Here is a 23,802-nt window from a genome sequence, read left to right on the forward strand (position 1 = left end):
GCCCAGAGTGCTGCAGTGACTTGGATGAGGTCACGCGAGGAGTTTGGGGCAGAGCCTGAAAAGTGAACCCCAACGTCCCCCAGCTCCGGCCAGTGCTTGAACCACAAGGCCAGCCATGCTCTGCCAGCAATGGGCTGGCAAAGTTCCCACCCCCAGCCCAGGGCTGCATTCTTATAGCTACTTCTTATAGCTGCATTCTTCTAACATGCCTTGCTGGGGGGGAGGACCTATACATTTGGCAGAGAGAAGCTGCTGGAACCCTGAAGTGGCCATTTGCCTGCTGCCAGCTGCCTCTTGCTCCCTGCCCGTGAGTACTGCTAACCCCAGGTGCTTCCCCTTTCACGCACTGAACAGGGGCGGCCCCTTTCCTAGAGCCCTTTGAGTTCTCCGGGCCAAGCGAGCCAGGACAGGTGCTCTTGGGGCGCTCCAATATCTTGGTCACAGTTTGAGAGGGGTTGGTCTGTGGGAACCTTGCTTCCCATTTGATGCAGGCTGGTGGATTCAGTCCCCTTCCCGCCCGCCCTTCTCCCTGCTGTCCCACATGACCTGCGTACGCTGAAGACAAGGGTTTTGATGCGCAGTTAGTGTCTGGTAAGGTCAGCTGGGCCTGGAGAGGACCCGTTAGAACCACATGACCAGCCCTTATGTTGCCCACGCTTGGGATTTTTATTGTGGAGCTCCCCTGGCTCGGAGTTTTTCTTAAAGCGCCAGCTCCTGGAGGCGTGGGATTCATGAGCAGCTCAGTGTTTGGTTTCAAGAGAGAAACTTCTAGCCCTGGTGGTTGCAGAGAAATAGCTTGAAAATCATGACCACTAAAGGCTCAAAAAAACAGAAAGGAAATTAAAAAATAAATAAATACCCCCCCCCCCCGCCATATGTATTGTTCTGTGAAAGCTCCTGATTATCTTTAGCTCATCTTGTGATTTCTGGGAGCAGCGGGATGCTGCATGGCACATGCTGCTGCTCATCCTCTCAGGCCCGTAGATGCTGTCAGAGCTTTAAGCCGGCCGAGGGCCTGCTGCGGTTTGCCCCATGGGCTCGTTGAATGGGGGGAGGGGAGGGGGCTACTGTATCTTGGGGGCTGTGATGGTGTGCAGTGTGCAGTGGCATGGCAAGCCACGGGGCTGGCTCTCAGCTGAAATCCCTGGGGCTCTGTATGGCCCTAAGGGTCAGCCCTGAAGGTCTTGGTGAAAGCCTGAGCCCAGGGATTGAATCCCCCACCCCAGCTGAAAACCCCTTGGTTGCACTAGGTGCTCTGCTCGCCTGACTCCAAGGGCCTTTCCTCTATCACACTCCCACCCCCAAGAACAGGGCTCTGGGTTTGCCGGCCAGATCCCTCCTCAAGCTGCTGCACTTAATTCTCCATGTCCTAAAGCTGTTCTACACTGTGAAACTGCTGCTGCGTTCCACCCCAGACCTGGCTGCCAGGGCATGGTGGTGTGGGAAGGGCTTTGAGCTGCTTGCCGCGTGAACTATTTTCTAAAAAATATTTAAACCCCTAGGACCCTTCTTGCCCAGATGGCTTCTGAAAAGTCACTTTAGTCCTAATCCCGCTGAAGGAACTGGGAGCCTGAACTCTGGCTGCATTTTAATCCTCAATCTTTGACCAATTTTACTGCAAAGGCCCCAGGTCCATGGTATGGTTTAGTCACCAGCACGATTACACCCCTGAATTAAGTGCAAGAAAGCGTGGGTCTGGGGGAGAGTCTTGTCACCCTCCCCCAGACACCTACGTATAATGGTTGCATTAAATGGACGTGACTTGTCTTTTTGATGGCCCTGCACCTCGTGTGCACGTTTACACAAGGGAGGATTTTACACCCAATGAAAAGTTGTTTTACACCTACATCCCACTGCTGTCAGGGCCTGCGCAAGGTGTAGTGGTGAATTAGGCCCAAACCCCTTTACAGACAGGGTGGGCTACACAGAGAGGCTAATTTGGGGCACTGCCTGATGGAACTAGATTGATCATCATGTTAAAACCCAGCCCCAGCACAGAGGCCCAGAGAGCGTTGGCTGGGGTAGTAAGGGGTTTGGGGGCCCTATAATACAGAATGCTACTGTAACACCATCCCTGGCCCTAGCAGCTCAATTCCTCTCCGGGGGTAGGCATGGACATGTTAGATTTGCATTGGTAAATGTCGGGAATCAGCGATTTACCTGCACACGCACACACCCAACCCAACAAAACAATATTGCCACTGATCATCGCAATTCCCAGGTAAGCAGAACAAGCCCCACGCTGCCTGAGAGCGGCGGATGTAGGATTGTTAACATGGCACTTGGGAAATGACAGTGGAATCTAACTAGCGAAGGCAGAGAAGTATCTGGGCCCAGTGCCAGGAGCTCAGGCAGCAGGAGCAGCCCCTAGCAGGGGATAAGGAGTCCGGGCACAAGTCCGGGTTGTGCTAGTGTGTCCAGGAAAGTCTATTCCAGAAGAAGGCACCACCCAGAAGCATAAAACACACTTTTATTGTTGTGATTCTTTGGCTGAGCCCTTTTCTAAGGGGGTCTTTGCAGGCGTGCTGCCCTGGCGCTTAGACCTGGAGACACTCAGTCCGACAGCAACAGTAACTCTCTGCTTTGGTGACGGGGGAAAAGTTCATTTCCCAGCCCCTTAGGGACCCAGACTGGGGCATCGATGCCCACGCAGGATTCAGCGGCGCGTCTGGTTCTTATTTCTGAACAGAAAAATCTCTTCATAGCACCAAACCTTACTTGAAAATTTCAAGTACTGGGGCTCCGCGCTGGTTTTGCCACACCTGATAATATCCCATAATGCCCCTGGGTGACCAAAACGCCCCTGCTCTCAGGGATTAAGTGCAAGCGGGTTTAGTGTTAAGGCTCTTTGCATAGAACAGCAGAATCCAGGGCCTCATTTTTTTCAAGAGTGACTAGAGATTTTGGGTACCACTGTTTCTGGATGCCCTCAAAGGGGGCCATGCTTTCAGAGCTTGCCCAGCACCTGCTTTCTGAAAGTCATGCCCCGTTGTGGTGCCTCACGTCGGACACCCCAGAATCTCTAGTCACGCTTGGAAAATGCGGATTCAGGGTCCTATTTGCCTCCACAGTAGGAGGGCGCTTTGGAGCAGCAACGTGAATGTGTAACGATAAGATTTAGCGCTTCGTATCTCCCAGGCACCTTGCAACCATGGCTTAACTCCAGGCAAAGTGAATCCGCAAGGTGGCTGCAAAGCAGTGGGTGCCAGTGTGTTTAATGGAGAGCCGTTGTCATGCTCCTCCTCCCTCAGAGACGAAAATGAGATCTCTCCTCGGAAGTTTTTAGGGGAGCTGGATTAAAGATTTGTGCGGCTGCTGTGCTGAAAAGTCTCCTGCAATATATACTGAAGGGGGGGAAGGCAGGTATTCAAAATTCAGGCAGCTCATTCCCACCCCAGCCCATGTGGTCGAAGGCCAGCGCCTTCCCCACTCCCCTCTAAACAGAGCACCCCTTCGTAAACGGAACATCTGCATTGACTTCAGTTAATGGGTTTAGAATCAGGACTTGATCTAAATAAAAAGTCCTCCACCCATCTAGCTTTCTTTTGCTTACACAGAGATAGGATGTCTGTGCCGAGCCTGTTTATAGCAAGGATCCTCAGGCTTGCATCACTGGGGAGCAGCCACACTAGTGGGGCAGAGGCCACACGGTTCCAGGAATGAGGTCTGCCCCAGATCTGCCTCACTTTGCATTAACCCCCCCCCGTGCTAGGTTCTTTTCTGCAACAGCAATTCCCATGTGTATCAGCAATTGCCAAAAGAACAGTATCTTTTAATAGGACAAATAAACCATGCCCCACTTACCAGTTTAGCACATAACCCTGAATCTGGCCAGCCCTGCCCTTGCAAAGAGTGATTTACCCACTACCTGTCCTGGATTTAATAATTGCAGTCTGCTTTTTATTTTGCCATACAGAGATTCTGCCTCTTGGTCCCCTCCCTTCCACTTCAGATGTTGGCAGCCTTCAAGCAATTTAAGAGCTCACTACCGCTCCTCAAAGGCTCAGCAGAATTAGGAGAGGGAAACAGCTGTATGCCTGAAAAAAAGGAAAGGGGGGGAGACAGTGTTTCCTATATATAAGGGTCTGCGGTGTAAAGCAGCTGCTAACTTTCCTTGACACGATCACAGGCAGAGAGGGACTGGCTTGAGCTGAGCTGGGAGATGTCAAATATAGGGTGGTGAAATGAATGGGGGGAGGTCATCTGTAATATAGGAAATGCCTCCCCTTCGCCTACTGTCTCCACGCCAGGCCAGGCATCATGTAACCAGAGCCAAGGTGAATTCGGGCTGAACAGCAGGGAAGCGTTGTTGCCTGCAGGGGGTCGAGGGAAGCAGGCAGGGCCAAGCACTGGAGCTCTTCCCCCATGGAAGGCCAGACTGGATCTGACCTGTGGCCCTTCTAGCCCAGTAGCCCGTGGCCAGCACCTAGGTTCTCCCTAGTTGTTGCGCTAGATGCAGGCGTGACTGGGTGACAGCATGGGGCCTGGGAGGCTGCTGCTCAGAGCGGAATGATCCCTTGGGCCTTGAAAGCGGAGATGATGCAAGAACCCATGCGAAGGCCTAACGTGACCCCCTTCTTCCTTCCCCTCCCCCTGTCCCCCACCACACACTGGCACATCCCTGGAGGGTACGGCTTTGTCTCCCTTCCCGAACTTGGTTATTTTAACCCGTCTGACACTGGGCAGTTCTGTTATTCCCTAGAGTGGTCTGCCATTGGCTAGGGACCAGGCGCTGGGCTCTCCGCCGGGTCTAGTTCCTAGGGCTCAAAACGCTCTTGCCAGAGACAGCTGCTGGCTATTTTACCTGACATCTGTCATATAGCTTGCGTGCAAAAGGCAGACGGGGGGTGGGGGCAGGAGAGAGAGGCCTGCAGCCCCGGTCGCTCTGGACTGGCTCAGAGGCAACAGGCAGAGCAGCAGAATAGCCCACAGTCATTTCCCACCTCTGTTGTCCGGTTCCCCAGGGACGGGAGTTTGAGCTTGTCTTGCCTTCAGAGAGGTTTTTCTAAATAAGGAAAAAATAAAAGTTCAAATCCCGACCGCACGACCCGCCCATTGTTCGATTCCAGTCGTCACCTATCCAGAGCCATCTGCTGTCGCACTCTGAAAAGTCATCGGCTCCATCCCTTTGCTGACTCACTCCATGAGTGGGGAGGGGGTTCCGTGTGCAACACCCGGGCGAGGCGCCAGCTAACGTTGCCACGTGGGTGGGGGGCCGCACGGTCTGGGACTCCGGCCTGGAAAAGAACCGTGCAGGCCTGAGCCTCTGGCCGCGCAGGAACCACTCAGTACAGGGCCCAGCGAGGAAGGGTTTCTGGTGGAACGGGCTGGGGTTCCCGAGCTGCATCTGGGACCGCGAGGGGAGAATTCCCGCTGTCTCCTATTGCCCCGTCCCGTAAGGCCAGTTGAACGTGCTCCCAGACAGCAGCATGTCCCTAATTAGTGTTTCGATGGGTGTCTTCCCCACCAGTCTCATAAAGAAGAGCTGAGAGATGAGTGAAGCCGGCACCGCCCGGAGCGCCGGGAGCCGCAGCAGGAGTCTGCCAAAGCGCTGGGGCTGAGATGGGTACTGGGCACGGACGTACTCCGTCAGGGCCACCTGCGCCTTCTCTTGCAAGCTCTCCACGTGGGCAGGGTCTGAGAGGCCGCAGGCATCTGCAAAAGGCAGGGGGGAGAATCATTAGCAGGGAACAGAGATTGCGCAGCTCTGGATGTCCCCACCACACCGTGCTAAGGGCTGTGCAAACGCCGACACACGGGCCCGCTCCACTTCCGAGATGCGAAGGCCGGGCAGGACTATTAGATCCTCTCCTCTGACGGTGGGTGTAACACAGGCCACCACGTGGCTCACAGGTACCCCGTATCCAACCCAGCGCCACCACTCTCTAAGGCTCTTCCGTTCCCTCCCTTGGCTACAGAAGGGCCAGAATATGTGCCTGGACTGGCAGACAGCATGGCCTAGTGGACAGAGCCCCCGTCTTGGGGTGTAAGTGACCTGGGTGTCGATTTCTGGCTCTGCCATTGGACCCGCTCAGTGACCTTGGGCAAGTCACACCCCCTCCCACGTGCCTCAGTTTCCCTATCTATGCAATGGAGATAACGATACTGCGTTTCGATGGAAAGCCCTCTATAAAGCAAGGGATTAGCACTGTAATCTGCCAGCAGGGACAAAGCTTCCTCAAATGAACACAAGAGGCTGAACCTCCCCCACTTCTGGCACAATATTGCCCTTGTGAGCAACACGGTTGCAACAATGCTCCACGGGAAGCCTTAGCGTGAGGGTGTAGATTGGTTTCAGTGTAAACCCAGGGTAGACCCGCTGCTCCCACTGCAGGCTGCATGGGCACAGGGGCACTGAGATGCCACAAACACAATCATGTAGCCGGGCAGAGCCTGCCAACCCTGCATCAGCAGCTTTCGTTTGTTCCCTGCAGCCAGTCTCCAAGTAGGAGCAATTCACCCTGCCAGCTGACGCAGAAACACAGCCGGGCTTCTATTTTATTAACCATCCAGCGGCTCATGGCAGGGGTATCTGCCTGCCCAGATATTTTAAAATCACAGCAGCACTGCCATGTTAAACGGAGGTGGAAAGGCATCAAGCCATGGCCTGCCAGTGCCCGTCTGTCACATGGCGATGGCCATCCAGTCAAGACAAGTCCTAGAACATCCTTTTCTCCTCCCCCACACCCCCCACCTTGCATCTTTGGCTACCTTGACCTTCCTGTAACGTTTCCCAATCAAATCAAATTGCTGGCTTTCTGTAGCTATCCATGCAACACTGCATTAGACGCCTGGCGCGCGCATGTCCCACTATTGCAAGCCAAACATTTTGCTGTCTGGCCCCTACGCAAATGGACTCTTATCAAAACCAAATCCAACCCTGCGGGTGCTTAATCCAACCACAAGGGGATGGCGCGAATGGGTTTTTAATACAAATGCTACAAGCCAGAAAACCCAACCCGGAGCATTTGATTTGTGAGAGAACGGAAAATTGCTTCATCTCGTTAGCTGGCAGTGGGCAGGAGAGCAAGCCGATTGGCTGACGAGCTCCAATTGGTGATTAAATTAGAACCCCACGCTGGCACATCCTTTAAAGGACCCAGCCGGTCTTTTTTTTTTTCTCCTCTCTCTCTCTTTAGGAAGGAGGAAGAGCCCGCAAGCCAGGCAGTGTTAGATAGCCAGGTTTCTCTGCTAGCCCGCCTCGGGAGCTCGGGATCCATGGGATTGTGCCTTGTTACTACTGCAGTGCATACATAGGCCAACCGGATTGCTAGCTTGGCTGGAGGTTGGAATGGCTCTTAAAGGGACATACAAGTTTTTCCATTCTTAGGGCAAAGGCTCTTTAATTTATCTTATAAAAGTTAACCAGTTCTGATTGATGGATCCGGAGCTTTAACACTACGTGCATCCCATGGAGCATCTCCCCCCGCGGGAAAGTTACCTTGCTCACAGGATGTGCCTGGGAGTCGCTACCTTTGGGCTGGAGCCTATGGGAATTAGGCACCCAAATCCCACTGAAACACAAGAGTTAGGTCCTTTTGAACGTTTTACCCCTAAATCCTGTTGAAACCCAACATGACTGAGGTTCCTAAGTGACTTAGTCGCTTTTTGGAAAATTTTACCCTGGGTGTTTGAAGCCCTTAGGTTGCTTCGTAAATCCCAGGCTTCAGCGCTGTCTATTCGGTACCAGGAGATGACACCAGCAGGAAAGGCAGCAGTGCCAGGTGCACATTGTGTGACACACTGGCGCACGGACACGATCTTTAGTTGTGTCTAGTAAGCATTCACTGCAAAGGCTGCGCTCTGAAACCACCCGTACACACACACACACACACACACGAGACTGCTCCTGGGGCCACCCACAACCACCAACAGCCGAGCACCCAAAGGCCTGGGCTGGGATTCCTCCAAAGGAGTCAGGCAACCAAACCCTACTGAGTGTTGGAGGAAGCAGGATAGAGAACTTCCTTAAATCCTTTGGCGAATGCCAGCTGTGCCAGCCACCAGGGCATTCCCATGACGTGCACAGCCGGGGCAAGAAATGGGCCGGGCAGCGTGTCCTGAAGGTCAGTAAATTAGGGTCACTTTGCACCAAGCTGTGGGGAGAGCTGCAACACCTACCAGAACTCCAAGAACCTACCCGCCCGCTTGCCTCCCCCATGTGTTAATTCAGCTCGATGGACATTATTTCTATGGCGCACACCCCGTCCCCTCACCATCTTTAGCATCTTTATCCTCAACACCCCTGGGCAGTGCTACTATCCCCATTGTACAGAACCGAGGGACAAAGCCTGGCTAGCCCTAAGTGACTTGCCCATGGTCACGCAGGAAGGTCAGTGGCGGAGGAGGGAACGGAAGCCAGGTCTCGAGCACCCGAAACACTGGATCATCCTTGTTCTCTAGATATCTGTTAATTACAACTCCGTGGCTTTGCTCTAAGGTCGTACAGTGCAAAGACTTCCTGGGGGGCCTGGGGCAAGTCACTTTGGGCCAGTGTTTTAAAGGTATTCATGGACTTGGGTGCCTAGCTGCTTTTGAAAATTTCACGAGCAGCCACTTGCACCCTTAGGTGCCTAAATACCTTTAAAAACCTGCCTCTTCATCTTTCCCTGCCTCAGTTTCCCACCTGTAAAATGGGGATACTGAGCCTTCCTTTGTCTATTTAGCCTGTGGCCTTTTGGGGGCAGGGCCTGGCTCTCACAGGGCCTGTGTCTGTGCAGCAGCCGGCCCTGAGCTCAGCTGGGGCCCGGGGCCGGGACATGGTCATGACGATTAGCATGCAGCAGCCACTCACCTGGTGTGAAGAGGGCGATGGCCTTCAGGCAGCTGTATTCAGCAGAATCCACTTGCAGCCGGTTCAGTTTTTCCACCTGATCCTGAAATATCCGGATCTGGTCCATGAAGGACACCACGCGCTCCGCGGACATGGGGGAGGCGTGGAAGCCGGCCGCGGCCAGCAGGGGGGCCATGTGCAGCGGCAGCGCCGACTGCGCGGCATTGAGGACGAACAGCTCGCTCCAGCTCAGCCGCAGCAAGGCCACCTGGTCGGAGACCGGCAGTTCCGGGAAGAAAGGGATGTTCCGGGCCCACTCCACCGTGCTGAACAGCAGCCTGGCCGCCAGCTCGCAGATGTTGTCGATGCCCATCACGCTGCCCTGCTGGGCGTACTGCGAGCCGTAGCGGGCGGTCGGGTAGGGCTCCGCCCGGAGCAGCTGGGAGATGAGTTCCGAGACCGGCTGCCCGTTGTAATACTCCCCGCTGGGCATGGCGCTTGGGCTGGTGCTGGAGTGAGTGGGCGGGATCCTGCCTCTCTGGACAGCTGGAAAGGGAGCGAGAGAAGAGATCAGATCCCACGAGGCAGCAATGTCCCATGCGGTGGCTACCACCGCGACGCAGCAGCTGGGTCTACGCTGGGGCCGACGTCCCCGTCACAGAGGCCGCAAGTGGCTACCAAACGAGACGGTTGCTGTTATAAGCATTACGGTAGCGTCTAGAGGCCCCAGCAGAGATCAGGGCCTGGCAGGCCTGGAGCGGCATGGACTTGTATCCAATCCAGGATGGGCCCTGCCTCAGAGTCCAAGCAGGCAACGGGTGGGAGGGGAAACTGAGGCATAGAGCAGGGCAGTGTCTTGCCTGCGGTCACCCAGCAGTTCCATGGCAGAGCCGGACTCCCAGAGCAATGCTCTGTCCGCTGGGCCTCATTAGAATCAGTTTGGACAGAACTGTAAACGCCTTGGGTAAGGACCGGGTTGCCAGCAGAGTGGGCGCCTAAAACCTTCAGCTCCACAGCCCAGGCCTCAGAGCTCAAAGGGTCACTCCATTAACTGGTATCAGTAGCAGGTTGTTATCCAGCCCTTGGAGAGGTACATGACGCATACCTGGCCAGTTACACACACTAGAAATATTTATCTGAAAATAAGATAAACCTCCTTAGCACCTTGGTGATATCACCCCTCCCACACTGCCTAATTACTCCTAATGAGCTGTAAACTAATGCCTAACCCCAGAGATAAGCAACTGAGCTAAGGCCTATAGCCAAGGGCATTGAATGGCTCTGGCTGACAGATGCAGGGCTGACAGGGTTAAGGGCGAGGAGCCCCCAGAGACGAACAAGGAGATCAGCTCCACCTGGGGGCTTGCAAGAGGGTTAAAGGAAACCCAGGATCAATCTGCAGATAATCTTGGCCTCTGGGACAGCTGATTTCATCTCCATTAGCAGGCAGGATTCCAAACTGCACTAAGCCCAGGTTTCTAATCTCCAAGCAGTCACGTGAAGTTTCTAATTCTTTCCCCTCCCCATTTTGCTCTATAGTGAGATGACGGCTAGCCAAGGTCATGTCTCTGCAATGGAAACATACATCTTCAGTGAACTTGTTAACCCTGGAGGTGCTCCTCTTCCTAACCGCATGCTAAGAAAGCTATTTTTCAGCTCCCGTTAGCATCCACTGTTTGCTCGGCCCCCAGTAATTAATTTATGGGCTGTTCTTGCAGCACTTAAATTAGAGCTCTAAATCATCGTAAGTGACAACAATGCTGTCCCGACTTGCCTGGAAGGAGGAAATTATGTCCTGCTCCTAATATCTCTTTCCTGTGCTATTTACATTTCTACCACCGCCTGTGGGGCAGCAAATACGCTCTGGCTAGCCGAACCACAGAGGGATCCCACCGCCCTCAATCTTTGCCCACAGCAAGGTGGAATCCGCCCAGAACAATGGTTTTGATTTTCAAGCTTGAGTACTTAAAAGTTAGGGGCCTAAATCCATACTTAGGCAGCTTAAATACTACTGCCTAGTACTTTACATGAGTAGAGCTCAAAGTGCGTCACATGGAGAAACTGAGGCACGGGGAGGGGAAAGGACTTGCCCAAGGTCACCCAGCAGACCAGTGGCAGAGTCAGGAAGAGAGAACCTAGATCTCCTGAGTCCCAGCCCAGTGCGCACTGAGCGAATCCCACTGGGCTCAGCGGAGCACCGTCACAAACCAGGATGTTTGTCTAAGCATCCAACTTTACACAGCTAAGTGGCAAGTGCTGGACCCTTTCTAGTGGGAATAGCCTGGGGAGTCTTGTCATGAGCATCAAGAATGGACTTCGGTCCCACAAAAGTAGCTGAAACTCCCCCACCCCCAACTTCCAGCCCGGGGAGATCCAAGCATTTGAAGCTTGCAAGACAGGCCAGCATGGGCACTTCACTCACCCGTCCAGTTGTTGGGTCAGATCCCCGGAGGGGCCACACCCATTTACACCGGCAGAGGATCTGTCCTGTGGCCCCGATTCACGTAAGCAGGGTAAATGACTCAAGCGTGCGTGTAAGTGTTTTGCTAACTCGGGGCCTAAATCTGTTACCTTGAGCACAGCCTGAAATCTACTGAGTGTCCCTGCACACGGGGGCCCGGCACACGGCTGCTCTCGCAATGTTAACAGATATCACGCATGTGACTTTACTGGCAAGCACGGAGCCTTAAGTCATGACAGACAACACGCGCCTTGTCTCCAAGCCTTTTGCCTACGCTGACAACCCACAGACATGGGGAGGGAAGGGATGCCGTGGGAAAGGAAAGCGAGCACAAGCAGTTGCGTTAGGCAGGAGGTGTGAATTTCATGGGGGCCTGGCACCTCTGAAAATCAGATGTAATGGGTTCCCTCCGGATTTATGCCAGCTGGGAATCTGGCCAGCAGAGGCACCCAACCTTACTGAATGCCAGCAGAAACATGGCTCTGAGCATCGAAGAGCTTCAGTAGAGGAGCGAAGAATTTCTTGTTCCTCTCGTTCTAGTCCCAGCAGCCCCTGGCCTGCTGGGAGACCTTGGGGATGTCACTGCCCCGCTCTGTGCCTCGGTTTCCCCATTTCACAGAGGGGGTGAATGATCCTGACCTCCCACGTAAAGCACTTTGATGTCCAGAGATGAAAAGTGCTAGAGAAGAAGTAGAGACTATTAAATACAAATACCGCCTGACATCAAGCAAAGAGCGAGTGGTGAATTTAAAACTCACGTCTCCTTTGTCTGCTAAACTCTGTTCATGCTGTTACCTGTCCTTCCCCCACCCTGCCTCTCATCACATCCTCTCTGACACCTCATGCCCCAGCCTTGCACCTTGTGGTCTGACGCCAAGACAAATTGGGTGTGAAATGCCACTGAGGAACATCCATAGTGTTTAACTAGCATTTCGCTGGCGTCAATGGCACAAGGAGCAGGGTGGCTGGGGAATCTGGGATAGGGCCTGTGGTCTTCGTTGGTTTGTACGGCACCTCCCACAATAGAGCTTTGATCCCTGATGGGAGTTCGCACTTGCCACTCTAAGTAGGTCTCTAGTGTCCTAGGTTCCCCTTGTGCAACTCACTCTGCCAGCACCTACGCTCAAAACCCATGTCAGCTCGTCCCAGCACGACTGTTTCTGGTCAGTCCCTTCCCAAGCAACCCCCAAGGCCCTAGTGAAACCTTGCAGCTAGCCACCCTGCCCGGCCAGCTCTGCTCTCAGACCTCATGGAGCAACAATGGCAGAGCCCCTCTGAAAAATCAGGCCACCTGGGTCTCAAGTCGAGCACCCTGAATGAGTGGCCACTTCTGAAAACTCTGGCCTGAACTTTTTTGTTCAAATGAAGATTGCGAACCTAGGAATGGCCAGACTGGATCAGACCCATGGTCCATTTCGTCCAGTAGCTTCCGACAATGGCCAAAACAAGCTGCTTCAAAGGAAGGCACAAGAACCCCTGCAGTGGACAGTTATGGGATAATCTGGGAAAATTCCTTCCTGACCTCCGTTGGTTTCTGCCCTGAAGCATGAGGATTTATAGCCACTCCAAAGCTCTTGGTTATTTTTAAGCCTTCCTATAACACCTTTGGATATTCTCATTCTCCACAGAATGTTCTGTCTCAGTTAAAAACCACTCGGCTCCATTCTGAGCATCAGCGCTATCTTATGGCAATGAGTGCCACCAGCCAATGGCGTGTTGTGGGAAAGGGTTTGCTAAGCTTGCCACTGACTGGCTCCTTGACTGCGCATGAAGACACAGCAGAGGAGTTCCTGATCGAAGCGGGGCCCCTGTGTTAAGGGGAGGAGAGAGGGTGCTGAGCCACGAGGATTCCTCTGCTTTCCAGCTCTGTAAAGTTGGGAAACGGACTCAAGAAATGCTTAAAAATGTTCTGGGTTCCACTCTCAATGCAACACAATGCCCAAGATAAAGCGAACAGCCGCCAACGCCATCTGCTGTGCCATACACGCACCCCCCCGCCCTGATACACTGCCACAGAAATTTGCATAACTGAGTCAATATTGGAACTGCAAAGGATTATTCTAAGTTTGTCTTGGTTTCCATCTGCGACCTTTAAAGCTGCTAGGTCAGGCGGTCTGGTACAAGGCTCCAGGTGAGTCACCGAATCTAGCCAAGGCTTTGGCTTTCCAAACACACACCACCTGTCAGACTGGTACGCGATCCGCCCAAGGGCAGACTGAAATAGCAGAAATGGCTTTGTATTCTGCCCGGAGACGGGGATTTCACTGTGAGAATAATGGCTGCTCCCAGATACCACAATCAGCCCAGGGATTTCCTGGCCAGTTCGCTCCACAAGACCTTGTGGTAAGGGCCTGATCCTCAACTGTGTTTCCTTGGTGCGATTCCGCTGACTTCAAAGGAGTCTTGCTGGCATCAAACCAGCAGAAAGGTATTCGCTCAGTCTCTCCAACTGCAGTCCCTGGCATGTAACCAAAGATACATGGGGGGCAAAATCCTCAACTGGTATAAATTGTAGAGGGTGGAATGTAACTTACTAAAAGAAGCAACCGGGAGTTCCTGACTCCCCTAACCCATCCACCCCCAGGGCTGGTTTTAACGCAGATTAAAAAGCTAACCCTATTTCCCAGAGGCCCCAGTTCTGCTCCCGCCGGCACAAAGCAGGAGGCATTCCACTGCACCCATGTGAAGCTGGGGCAAGAGAGAGGAGATCAGGCCTGGAGTTTCTAATCCTCCCTAGAACATGTCCAGTCACATCTTGGGGAAGCGCTTGGGATTTACAGGCCATTTGGCTGGGCCTCAGCTTTGGGATCTGATCCAGCAACAATCTCCTCTGCTGTAGCATTTACTCACCTGGTTTTCTAGGCAGCTGGTGAGCAGCGTTTACTAGTTCTAAAAGCCAAACAAAAGGAAAATCTGCAGCCACTCTGTCCGAGGCAGGGCATGGTGCATTTTGAGGGGATCGTTCCCTCACCCCCTTCTCAAGAGGCACTGGCTCGGATTGCGACCCCGTCAGAGCTCTGGAGGCTCAGCTCCTGTGGGGGCTAAGGGTGGGAATTTATACCACCTTTGCACCTCCTAGGTTGTGGGGATGCTAGGATCCTTTTGAAAACTCGCTCAAACTAGAGCAGCCCCGGGCACTGCTCTGACGGTTGCCCTGGCTCCAATGGTCCCGGCCTAGAGGCCAGAATAGCTGGATTGCAGAGTGCCTGCTCCTTCCTGGAACATGCCCGTAGGCTGGGGGCTGCTGTGGGCTGGTCCTACCCCAGCAGGCAATCCCCTTTGTGGCAGGGGTAGCCCCGGTCGGGGAGGTGTGGCTGATTCCTAGCCCCTTCATGACATTGGAGGAGTTTAGTTTAGTTGCTGGGAGCAGCCAGTGTTTAAAAATACTGGGGGAGGTTTTCAAAGGCAGAGACAAGCATTAGGCACTCAAATCCCACGGATGTCCACTGGGAGTTGGGCACTTAGCTGCCCTCTGTGCTTTGAAAACAACCCATCCGGGAGGCATGTAACTGACCGCCCATGGTGCTGGTCCATGCAGAAGATGGCTGGAATTTTCAAAGGGCCCTATTGACTGTCTGGTCTCCCCTGGAACTTCAGTGGGTTTTGGAAGCCTAAAGCCTCGATAAAATCCCAGCCAATAGTTCCGGCACAGTCACGTCTCCATGCTGGTTAACTACCAGCCTGCCTCCTTGTTTCCAAGCAACAGCAGTTCAAGAACTGGCATTCCAGCTGGTCCGGAGCAGCGCTCTCACTCATGCCCCTAGGGCCTGGCTTTCCAGAGAGCTCGGTTTCCACTAGGCATCAACCCAAGCGGCTGGGTTTTCAAGAATGCTCACTGGCTGCGGAGGTCTCTTGGAAATCTGGCCAGCAGCGTCACAATGGGAGCCGCTGGGGGCTGAGACCTCTCGCAAATCTGGGCCTCATTACGATGCCAAAATGGGAGCCGAGCTCTTCTGAAAAGCCGGCCCCAAGAGCCCAAAGGTACGTGGATCCTGTAGCACCAATGCACGTTGGGAAGGACAGACCTAGATATACTCTGCCCGGATTCTCACAGGGCCTTTTCATTGGCCACAGCTTATCGGCATAAGATAGAGCAGCTCAGAGGTTGCTCTAAGTTGCATCCCCTTGCTCTGGTCTCTAGGGGTACAGCCACCCTGCAGCTGGGAGCGAGCCAGGTCAACAGGCTGAGCAGCCCAGCTCCGGCCCCAGGGCTCACAGGCAGGCTCGTACTCTAGCAGCCACCCATGCGGCAACGTCCAGGCTGCATGTCTATCTACCCCCGGGGACACGTGCCAACTGGGCATCAGCGTGGCACCGCTCCATCCCACGCCCCCTGCGGCCCTGTTTGCATGGGAGGCAGTCGACACAGGAGCCAGCTACACCTCTCACACGCACTGGGGAATGCTCGGCTGGCTAGCGAGTGCCAGAGTCCACCATTCGCGGAAGGGTTTTCTGGCGGAACGGCGGGCCACGTTACCTTCTTTCCTCATGCCCACACGGAAGCACTTCTTCAGGCGGCAGAACTGGCACTGGTTGCGGTGATGCTGGTCAATCTGACAGTCTCGGCTCGACCTGTGTGCAAATCAGACAACACCACGCCATTGCATGGGGGCAGGAAAGCGCCGGCCCGAGAGGGGAAGTGTGTTTTCTGAGTTAAGTACTGGGGAGGAGAGAAGGAGGAGAGGACACGAGACGAGGGTTCAACTCACAGACTCCTTTGTGGGACCTCGGGCTGGTCACATTATCCCTCTGTGCCTCAGTTTCCCTGTCCAACGGAGAGAAGAGTGCCCTGCCACACCGGGGAGGGGCCTGGGAGGCTAAATACATTAGAGATTTGGAAAGGCCCAGATACTCCAGGAATGGGAGCCTGAGGAGTACTTTAGAGAGACAGACTGGGCAGAGCGTTGCGTTGTATTAGTGCTGGGCCTAGAGGCCTCAACAGAACCCGGGACTCCGTTGCACCAGGCACTGCACACTTTGCCTTGCTGTCCGTGACCCTGCTTCGCCAAACAGCTCTCCTGGGGAACAAGAGCTGCCCCCAGTTGCTGCGACCCCTGGATGAACGTCACCCCCAGGCAGAGGCCCAGCACTCGGCCTAGACCCCCCTGAAGCAAAGTATTTTAATTCAGGATGGCGCTGCCCAGCACGGGGCTATGCATAAGCACTCAAGTGCTTTCCCAGAATCGGGGCCCGAGGGCTAGTCTGTGGGCTGGCCCATCTGCACAGGGTGAACTATGCCCAGGATCCACTGCTGAGGAAAGGGTCTAGTCCCCACCCTGCAAGAGCTGCTCTCCCACACTGCTCTGCCTTCCCAGCACTAAGGAGGGGGCAGCGGTGTTTAAACTGAAAACAGCTGAGCCAGCCTTCCTTTTGTTCCCAGCCCCTTTCACCAGGAGCTTGAAGAATTCCAACTATTTCCTATGAGAACATTTCAGCCCTTTCCAGGCAGCCGAGGGGAAGGGGTCACTTCTCTTCCCAGTGCACACAACTCATTTACCTGCCCTGCTAAGTAAACAGCAGCAGGGCGGGAATAATCCCAGCCCCATTAAAGCGTGTTGATTGCTTTCCCAGGTACTAAGCACTTACAGATTTACTTCCATGGGTCTCATGTTCAGCTCTGCCTAAGGCCTTGTCGACATGGGCCATTTGCCTGGCTTCACGGGGGGCAAACCTCTAGGGTAGGCAGGGTAAAATCATTATCTGCCCCCGTGCAATTGTGACTCCACTTTGGAGAAGGGGCTAATGCTGAAGGCACAATGCCAACCCCTCTGAAGTCGGCGGCAAAAGTCTCCAGGCCAGATCCTGAACTGCCGGCGCCCCACTGAAATCAGTGCAGAGCCAGTTCACGATCTGGCCCCCCCACGCCGTCTTCAGCGGGGGCCCACCACCGCAAACACCACATCTACACCAGCGCTGCTAGACTGAAAAACGGGCACGTCCCACGGAGACCAGGCCTGGGTGACAAAAGCTAAGAGTCAGCAGTTCACCCGCCTGCTGCTGCCCCCCCACCCCCCCCCGTTTACCCAGCTTGCTGCAGAATCAGTACCCCCAAACCAGCTAGTCTCTGGGGGACGACCAGTGCTTGCCCGTTCCCCCTCTGCTCCTTTGAAATGGACCGAGCGTGGCATTAGACAACACACTGCCCCTCTGCTAGTGTTCCTGGTAGAGGGGGTGGCACCCAATATTTGGTAGGCTCTGCAAACGCCTGGTCCCTGCCCCCAAGAGCTTCCAGCATAAGCAGACAGAGAACGAAATGAAACACATGAGCAACAGGGGACTGGCTTCTGGGTCGTTTAGCAGATGGACTGTGCAGACCCAGGGCGATCCTCAGCTGGCGTGACTCCGTCTAACTCCACTGGCTTCAAGACAGCTGTGTGTCTTGCACCAGTTGAGGATCTGGGCCTGAGGGAGCTTTGAGGGGAAGGTCACCTGGGGTGGCGGGGGATGAATGGTGGAAAGAGTGTCTGGGTAAGGGAGGGGACGCAAGGAAGAGGAAGAGTGAAGGATGGGGAGCGGGGAGGGGCGGGGGGGGGGGGAACGGATAGCTCAGTGCTTTGAGCATTGGCCTGCTAAACCCAGGGTTGTGAGTTCAATCCTTGAGGGGGCCATTTAGGGATCTGGGGCAAAAATTGGGGATTGGTCCTGCTTTGAGCAGGGGGTTGGACTAGATGACCTCCTAAGGTCCCTTCCAACCCTGATATTCTATGATTCTATGATCTGAGGAGGGATGAGAGAAGGCTCAGTGGAGAACCGTGCAGAGCCAGGAGTAACAATGCTTTCAAGCACTATGGGCCCAATCGTGAGCCTCTTTCTGCAGCTAGGAGTAGGCCCATGACAGTCACCGTGCTCGAGCGAGGGTAAGGGTCTCCCAACCCAGCCCACAGCTTCCAAACCCACCCAGATGCTTTCCGGCAGCCGTGATCGATTTTACAGACTGTACGGAGAGGTAAGTGACTCGGCAGGGACGCTCTGATAGTGAAGGGCGGTTGAGGCAGAGCAGAGGTGGGGAACCAAGCTACCAGCCCTGGTCCTGTCTTCACAGGCTCTTCTCCTGGCCCAGCACATGTTCAAACAAGGATGAGAGAGAGAAAACGTATCCCCATCCTCGCCACTTTGGGCCTTGCATTTTGGATCAATGCCAGACAAGATGTGAATAGGAAAAACCAGCACAGAAGTAAATAGACAGGACCCATAACTAACCGCCCCCGCTGCTCTGATCAGAAGTGATTAAAAACAATGGTAAATACTAATAATTCAGGGGTCCTAAGCCCCATGACAGCCTTCAGTCCCGATTCTGAAAAGCGTCTAAGCCTGCTATGAAATTCTATTGACTCCAAGGAGACTTGCACACATTAAGTGTTTTGATGTATAGGGATAAGCAGATTCACATGCTTAAAGTTAAGCACATGCTCAAGTGTTATGCCGAACTCCTCTTCCTGGCTTTGATTCAGCAAAATGTAGCATCCCGTGTCTCTTGAGCGCTGCGGCCCTTTTCTGTGTGCTCAAACCCCGTTTGCCATCACATTCATGGTATGAGAAGCATGTTCTCATAGTCAGAGATGTGAAGCAATGGATGTTAGGGGTCAAAAAACAGGGTTTTGTTCTCCGAAGAGCGAAGGCTATCCGGAGAGTCTCTCCAGGATCCAAATCCAGCACACACATGGCAGTCAGCTAGAACAGAAGCTGCATTGCCCCGGTGTCTGGAATCGTGGGCCTTCGTCAGCCAGAGATGTTTACTGCCCAGCTCACTACTTAACGCAATGTGCTGTTTTATTTAAGAGATGTAAATGGCGGGGTGGGAAGGAGGCTTTAACGTACTCCCAAAATCTGATCCTGTGCATTTAGGATGAGTTCCCGCCCCAGTTCTCAAATAATTTTGCACATTGCTACCTCGAGCTTTGTTCCTGCGTAAGTAGGACATGGCAGTCGCCCCTTTGGGGCATGATTTTCATAAGGGCTCTGCTCCCATTTAGGCAGTAAAATAAGCAACCAAATTTTCTAAGACGCTCGGCGCACTGGGTGCAGAGGACTTTTGAACAAAAATGGCTGGAAGTGTCACAACAAGAGCAGCTGGGTGCTGAGCCCTTTGGAAAATCTGCCCCCACTGTGGGCGCTGAATGTTTGAGAATTTTCCCCTTCGTTTGTCAAGAGGGACGAGGGATAGACCTGAGGATGGAATAAAAGCATGCAAATGAAGCAGAGGATTGGTTCAGACTTTATATTTGCAAGGGGACCACTAGTAAAATAATGCATGATCAAGTGAAAGGCTGGGGGGGAATGTAAACCATGCACGGTGGCCAGTCAACCTGCAAAGAAATCCCACCCGTTGCAGGCATGAGTGAAAGCATTTGGTTATACCTTGGAATCCTGACACGAATATCCTAATTTTTACATGACTCCAGAGAAGAGCCATGTACGATTCGACAACTGTTCATACTGGAATTAATTTACCCTGAACCTCACCACTGTGTTTAACACATTTAAAATGTGTTGCTGATCAAAAGTTATTCTAGTGGAGAAGCGATAAATCTAAACATCAGATGACATCTTCACCCCAGGGCTCCGGGTTACAGCGGTTTGGGCTGGAGCATGAGAAACTGTTTGTATCACAAATTCTTCTGTAAAGAGGGCCAGAAATTCACTACAGACAAACCGGGCTATGATTAGTGCTTTTGGTCCAATTCCATTCAGACAGCCCAGGCCAAAACCTGAGCTTCATAGAGCGAAACTGACCTCTACCAGCTGAGAATCCAGGCCTTGAGTTACAGTAAGGGCCAAAAAATATATTTTTTAAAAAGGAAATCACTTTTTATGTTATTTTAAAACTTAAATAGTTGTATTTAAAGCCAAGAGTTCTTAGCAAGTTCTCCTAGACACACTGTAGCTATACAGGAAAATGTGAGAACATAGGAGGTGTGTATGGTGCAAATTATGTAATTAGGACAGGTCATTATTTAGTATAAGAACTAAACTGCATTCAGCTCAGTTTTTAAAATTCAAATTAGAGCAATTTTGGCTTGATGTCGCTGTGAATCCTTTAAGGAAGCCCACTACAGGACTGCCTGAGGAAAGCATTGCCTATGTCCTCACTTAGGAACTGCGTACTAAGAAACTATGTTTTTATTTCATCCTACATTCCTCTGAGCGCAAAGCGAATACGCTCACCCCTGAATACATGCTCTGACCAAAGAGGTGAAAAAATACATTTACAGACGTGAAGGTCTAGCCGGAACGATGTGCTACTTTTCTCAATACATTTGTACCTAACTACTAAGCAACAACAGACATCTATCTTCTTTCTTTGCAAAAACAAACATTCTTTGCATTTGTCGTTTGTCCCCTCTGTAATTCAGAATGCTGGTACTTTCAGTAGGATACATATATCCAGTCTTCAAGTAACAAGAATACCTAGCTCTTGAATCTAGTGCTTTTCACCAGTAGATCTCAAAGCACTTTACAAAGTAGGTAAGCATCATTATCACGATTTGGGGAAACAGGGGCACAGGATGGTGATATAGCAAAGGTTCACTGAATGTGTTGTGCCCACAGGCCCAGAATTCATAGCGGTGGCAACATACAGAAGGTTTTTAGGATATCGCAACCTTTCAAAACGCAAAGTGCAGGGGACAAAAAACATTGCACAAAGTTTAACACCTGCAGGATTAATTTCATGCACACAAGGTTCATAAGGTCAGTTTCACATGGCAGTATTTCTGCTGTTAAGAACTGAGGATAAAGAGGAAATCAAGCTCACCCCCACATAAGAGGAGATACGGAACAGGACATAGGGGAGTTTGAATCTGGGCCAGGCGAACTGAGAGCAGAGTGAAAAGGAGTACTTGTGGCACCTTAAAGACTAACCAATTTAGTCTCTAAGGTGCCACAAGTCCTCCTTTTCTTTTGCGAATACAGACTAACACGACTGCTACTTTGAAACCTGAGAGCAGAGTGGGTCAGAAACTGCAAGATAAATACAGCAGCAAAACTTGCTCTTTGATCAGGTTTGAGTCTCATGTCTTCCACCATGACCAGGGCTGTGAATGATTATTTCTGTTAACATAGGCACTCAGATACAAAACTGAGGAAATCATTTGTGTACCCAGGCTGGTTCGTAGCCAATCTTATGGAATCTACTGGTTTGGCAAGTACCGTTATGCAAAATTTGATTTGCAAGAACGCCTAGGTCTTGTTACAGTACCATACATGCATGTGAACCTAGATCTTCCTTGTGTTTACTTCTCTGCCTTGAAAAATATTTTTCTTCTAAGAGGGGTCAAGGCCACTGACCAGTTACGGCACCCCTATTGATTTTAAGAGTTACTCCTGATCTGCACCAGAGCGAGAGGAGAATTGAGCTCCGTAACACATTAGGATTTGTGCTTTTGGTTCCAATTAGTCGCCACAACAAGTTTTTTAAAAGGCTGCTCTCTGCTGAGGCGCTGGGGAACATAATGATTCATAACAACAACGGCTGCACGTTCGCAGAGAACCCTACAGCCATGAATTAATTAGCTGCCACACTGGCTGGAGAGGGGAAATCTAACCACAAGGAAGAGCCTGCAACGGCACCCCGCACCGTGTGTCATCACCGGCGCTGGTTCAAGGGACCACATGAGAGGCCAGGAACAGGACCCATTTTGCACTGGGGTAAATGGCTGCACAAGGGGCAGGCCTGGGGCAAGGGAGGTTGTTGGAATCTCCCTCATTGCCTAACCTGCTCTTAAAACCCCCGAACACCTGTCAGGGACAGGGTCTAGATAGTACTTAGCAGGGCAGGGACTGCACTAGATGACCTCTCGAGGTCCCTTCCAGGCCTACGATTCTCTGATTCTAGCAGTCGAATCCAAGCAGGCCCCAGGCAGGCATCCAGGTGAGCCCCTACCTGCAGGTGTAACTCAGGTTCCTCCGGATGCTCCGCTTAAAGAAGCTCTTGCAGCCCTCGCAGGTGAAGACCCCGTAGTGCTTCCCGCTGGACTTGTCCCCGCACACGGTGCAGTCCACCTGGATGCCCGGCTTGTCCTCGTCCCCGTGCTCCTGGTCGCTCACCCCACCTTGGGGCGACACCGAGTCCTCTTCGGAGGTCCTGGGGTAACCCTTGTCCACCCCGTTGGTGTCTCCGTTCGGGTCTCCCCAGCCTCCAGCCACCATGGCCATATCTCCGTGGGGCAGCCCGAGGAAACAGCGACGCCTTCCAATGGGAAAAACAAATCAGCGGGGCGGGGGGGGGGGGGAGGAATAGAGCTAAAACGAGCGAGTTACTGGTTATTTGGCGCAGGGGGGGTAACTCCGGCCTGGTCTAGCCGCCCGGCTCCGGGCTGTGACCCTCAACCCGCCCCGTTAGTCCGTGGGGCTGCGCTGGGGCAGGAGGGCTGAAAATTCCAGAGACGCAGGCTGGGCCCGAGCCCCTTTACTCTGCCCCCCAAGCCGAGCTCAGCCAGCCCCACCTGGGGAGCAGCCGGCGCCGGAAAAACAAGTCCAACAAGTTTTGGCCAGCCAGGGGCGGGTGCGCGGGGGCTCGCCAGGCGCAGGTCCGGGCGGCGCGCAGGGCAGCGCACAGGGCAGCGCGCAGAGGGCGGCTAAGGGCGCATCCCCCCGCCGGCCCCGGGGCACGGGCGAGCCGACGCGCCGCTGCCCCGGCCGGAGTCTTCGCCAGAAGCCGAGCGCCCCGCGGAGCCGGGTCCCCGCAGGGCTGGGGCGCGCCCGCCCCCCCGCGATCGGCCCCTACGCGGCCCCCCGCCGCCGGTGCTGCGTCCACATCGCGGGTGGCGCGGCCGGCAACCCCCGCTCCGCCGCCTGCTGCTGCGGGGCTGGAGCCACCGGGCCCCTCCGCCGGCCTCCCCGAAGAGCAGGGCTCAGCCGCCGCGATGCTCCTCCTCCCCGGCGGTCCTCCTCCCCTTCCGCTGCCTCCTCGGGACCGCCCCCGGCCGGCCCCTTCCCGCCCCCGGCTGCCCTTCGTCCTCCTCTTCCCCTTCCCTAGCACCGGGCCGCCCGCCCCCTTCCTTCTCTTCCCCCCACCTGCCTGCCTCCCTCCCCCCTTCGTCCTCCTCTTCCCCTTCCCTCCCTAGCACCGGCCGCCTCCCTCCTTCCCCCCTTCATCCTTCTCTTCTCCCTTCATCCTTCCGCCTTCCCCCCTTCGTCCTCCTCTTCCCCTTCCCTCCTTCCCTAGCACCGGCTGCCTCCCTCCTTCCCCCCTTCATCCTTCTCTTCTCCCTTCCTCCCTCCCCCCTTTGTCCTACTCTTCTCCTTCCCTCCCTAGCACTGGCCGCCTCCCTCCCCCCTTCATCCTTCTCTTCCCCCCACCCGCCTCCCTCTCCCCTTCCTTGTCCTCTTCTCCTTCCTTCCCTAGCACCAGGCCACCCATCCACCTCCCTCCTTCCATCTCTTCCCTCCTTTCACCCACCCGCCTCCTTCCCCCCTTCATCCTCCTCTTCCCCTTTCCCATCTTCCACCCACCCGCCTCCCTCCCTCCTTCCCTAGCACCAGCCCACCTCCCTCCCTCCTTCCCCCTCATCCTTCTCTTCCCCCTTCCCTCCTTCCACCCCTCACCTCCCTCCTTCCCTAGCACCGG

General features: G+C 53.8%; 1 protein-coding gene across 7 annotated transcripts; it reads right to left on the reverse strand.

Annotated features, from left to right (window-relative positions):
- Window positions 1-2,452: 2,452 nt before the first annotated feature.
- On the reverse strand, window positions 2,453-23,124 carry NR2F6 (nuclear receptor subfamily 2 group F member 6). Of its 7 annotated transcripts, none has more exons than XM_073324531.2 (7): window positions 22,117-23,124; window positions 15,712-15,806; window positions 14,085-14,123; window positions 8,795-9,319; window positions 5,586-5,655; window positions 4,944-5,005; window positions 2,453-4,037 (listed from the first exon to the last, which is right to left on the reverse strand). In XM_073324531.2, the coding sequence occupies exons 1-7, from the start codon at window positions 22,386-22,388 to the stop codon at window positions 3,949-3,951; spliced, it is 1,152 nt and encodes a 383-aa protein (XP_073180632.1). In that variant the 5' UTR covers window positions 22,389-23,124; the 3' UTR covers window positions 2,453-3,948. The 7 variants fall into 7 exon arrangements, 6 of the variants coding, with proteins under 6 accessions (XP_073180632.1, XP_073180630.1, XP_073180627.1 ...); XM_073324529.2 differs by having other exon boundaries at window positions 5,468-5,655; XM_073324526.2 differs by having other exon boundaries at window positions 4,805-5,005; window positions 5,468-5,655.
- Between the last annotated feature and the right edge of the window lie 678 nt (window positions 23,125-23,802).

This window comes from Lepidochelys kempii, chromosome 25 (assembly GCF_965140285.1).
Source record: "Lepidochelys kempii isolate rLepKem1 chromosome 25, rLepKem1.hap1, whole genome shotgun sequence".
NCBI classification, from domain to species: domain Eukaryota; kingdom Metazoa; phylum Chordata; order Testudines; family Cheloniidae; genus Lepidochelys; species Lepidochelys kempii.

Excerpts from the sequence above, each read along its gene's own strand:
- NR2F6 (XM_073324526.2), bottom strand. The coding sequence starts at position 22,388 with ATGGCCATGGTGGCTGGAGGCTGGGGAGACCCGAACGGAGACACCAAC. Across the intron at positions 15,807-22,116 it reads AACCTGAGTTACACCTGCAG|GTCGAGCCGAGACTGTCAGA; the intron begins GTAGGGGCTCAC and ends ATTTGCACACAG. Across the intron at positions 5,656-8,794 it reads CATCGCCCTCTTCACACCAG|ATGCCTGCGGCCTCTCAGAC; the intron begins GTGAGTGGCTGC and ends TGCCTTTTGCAG.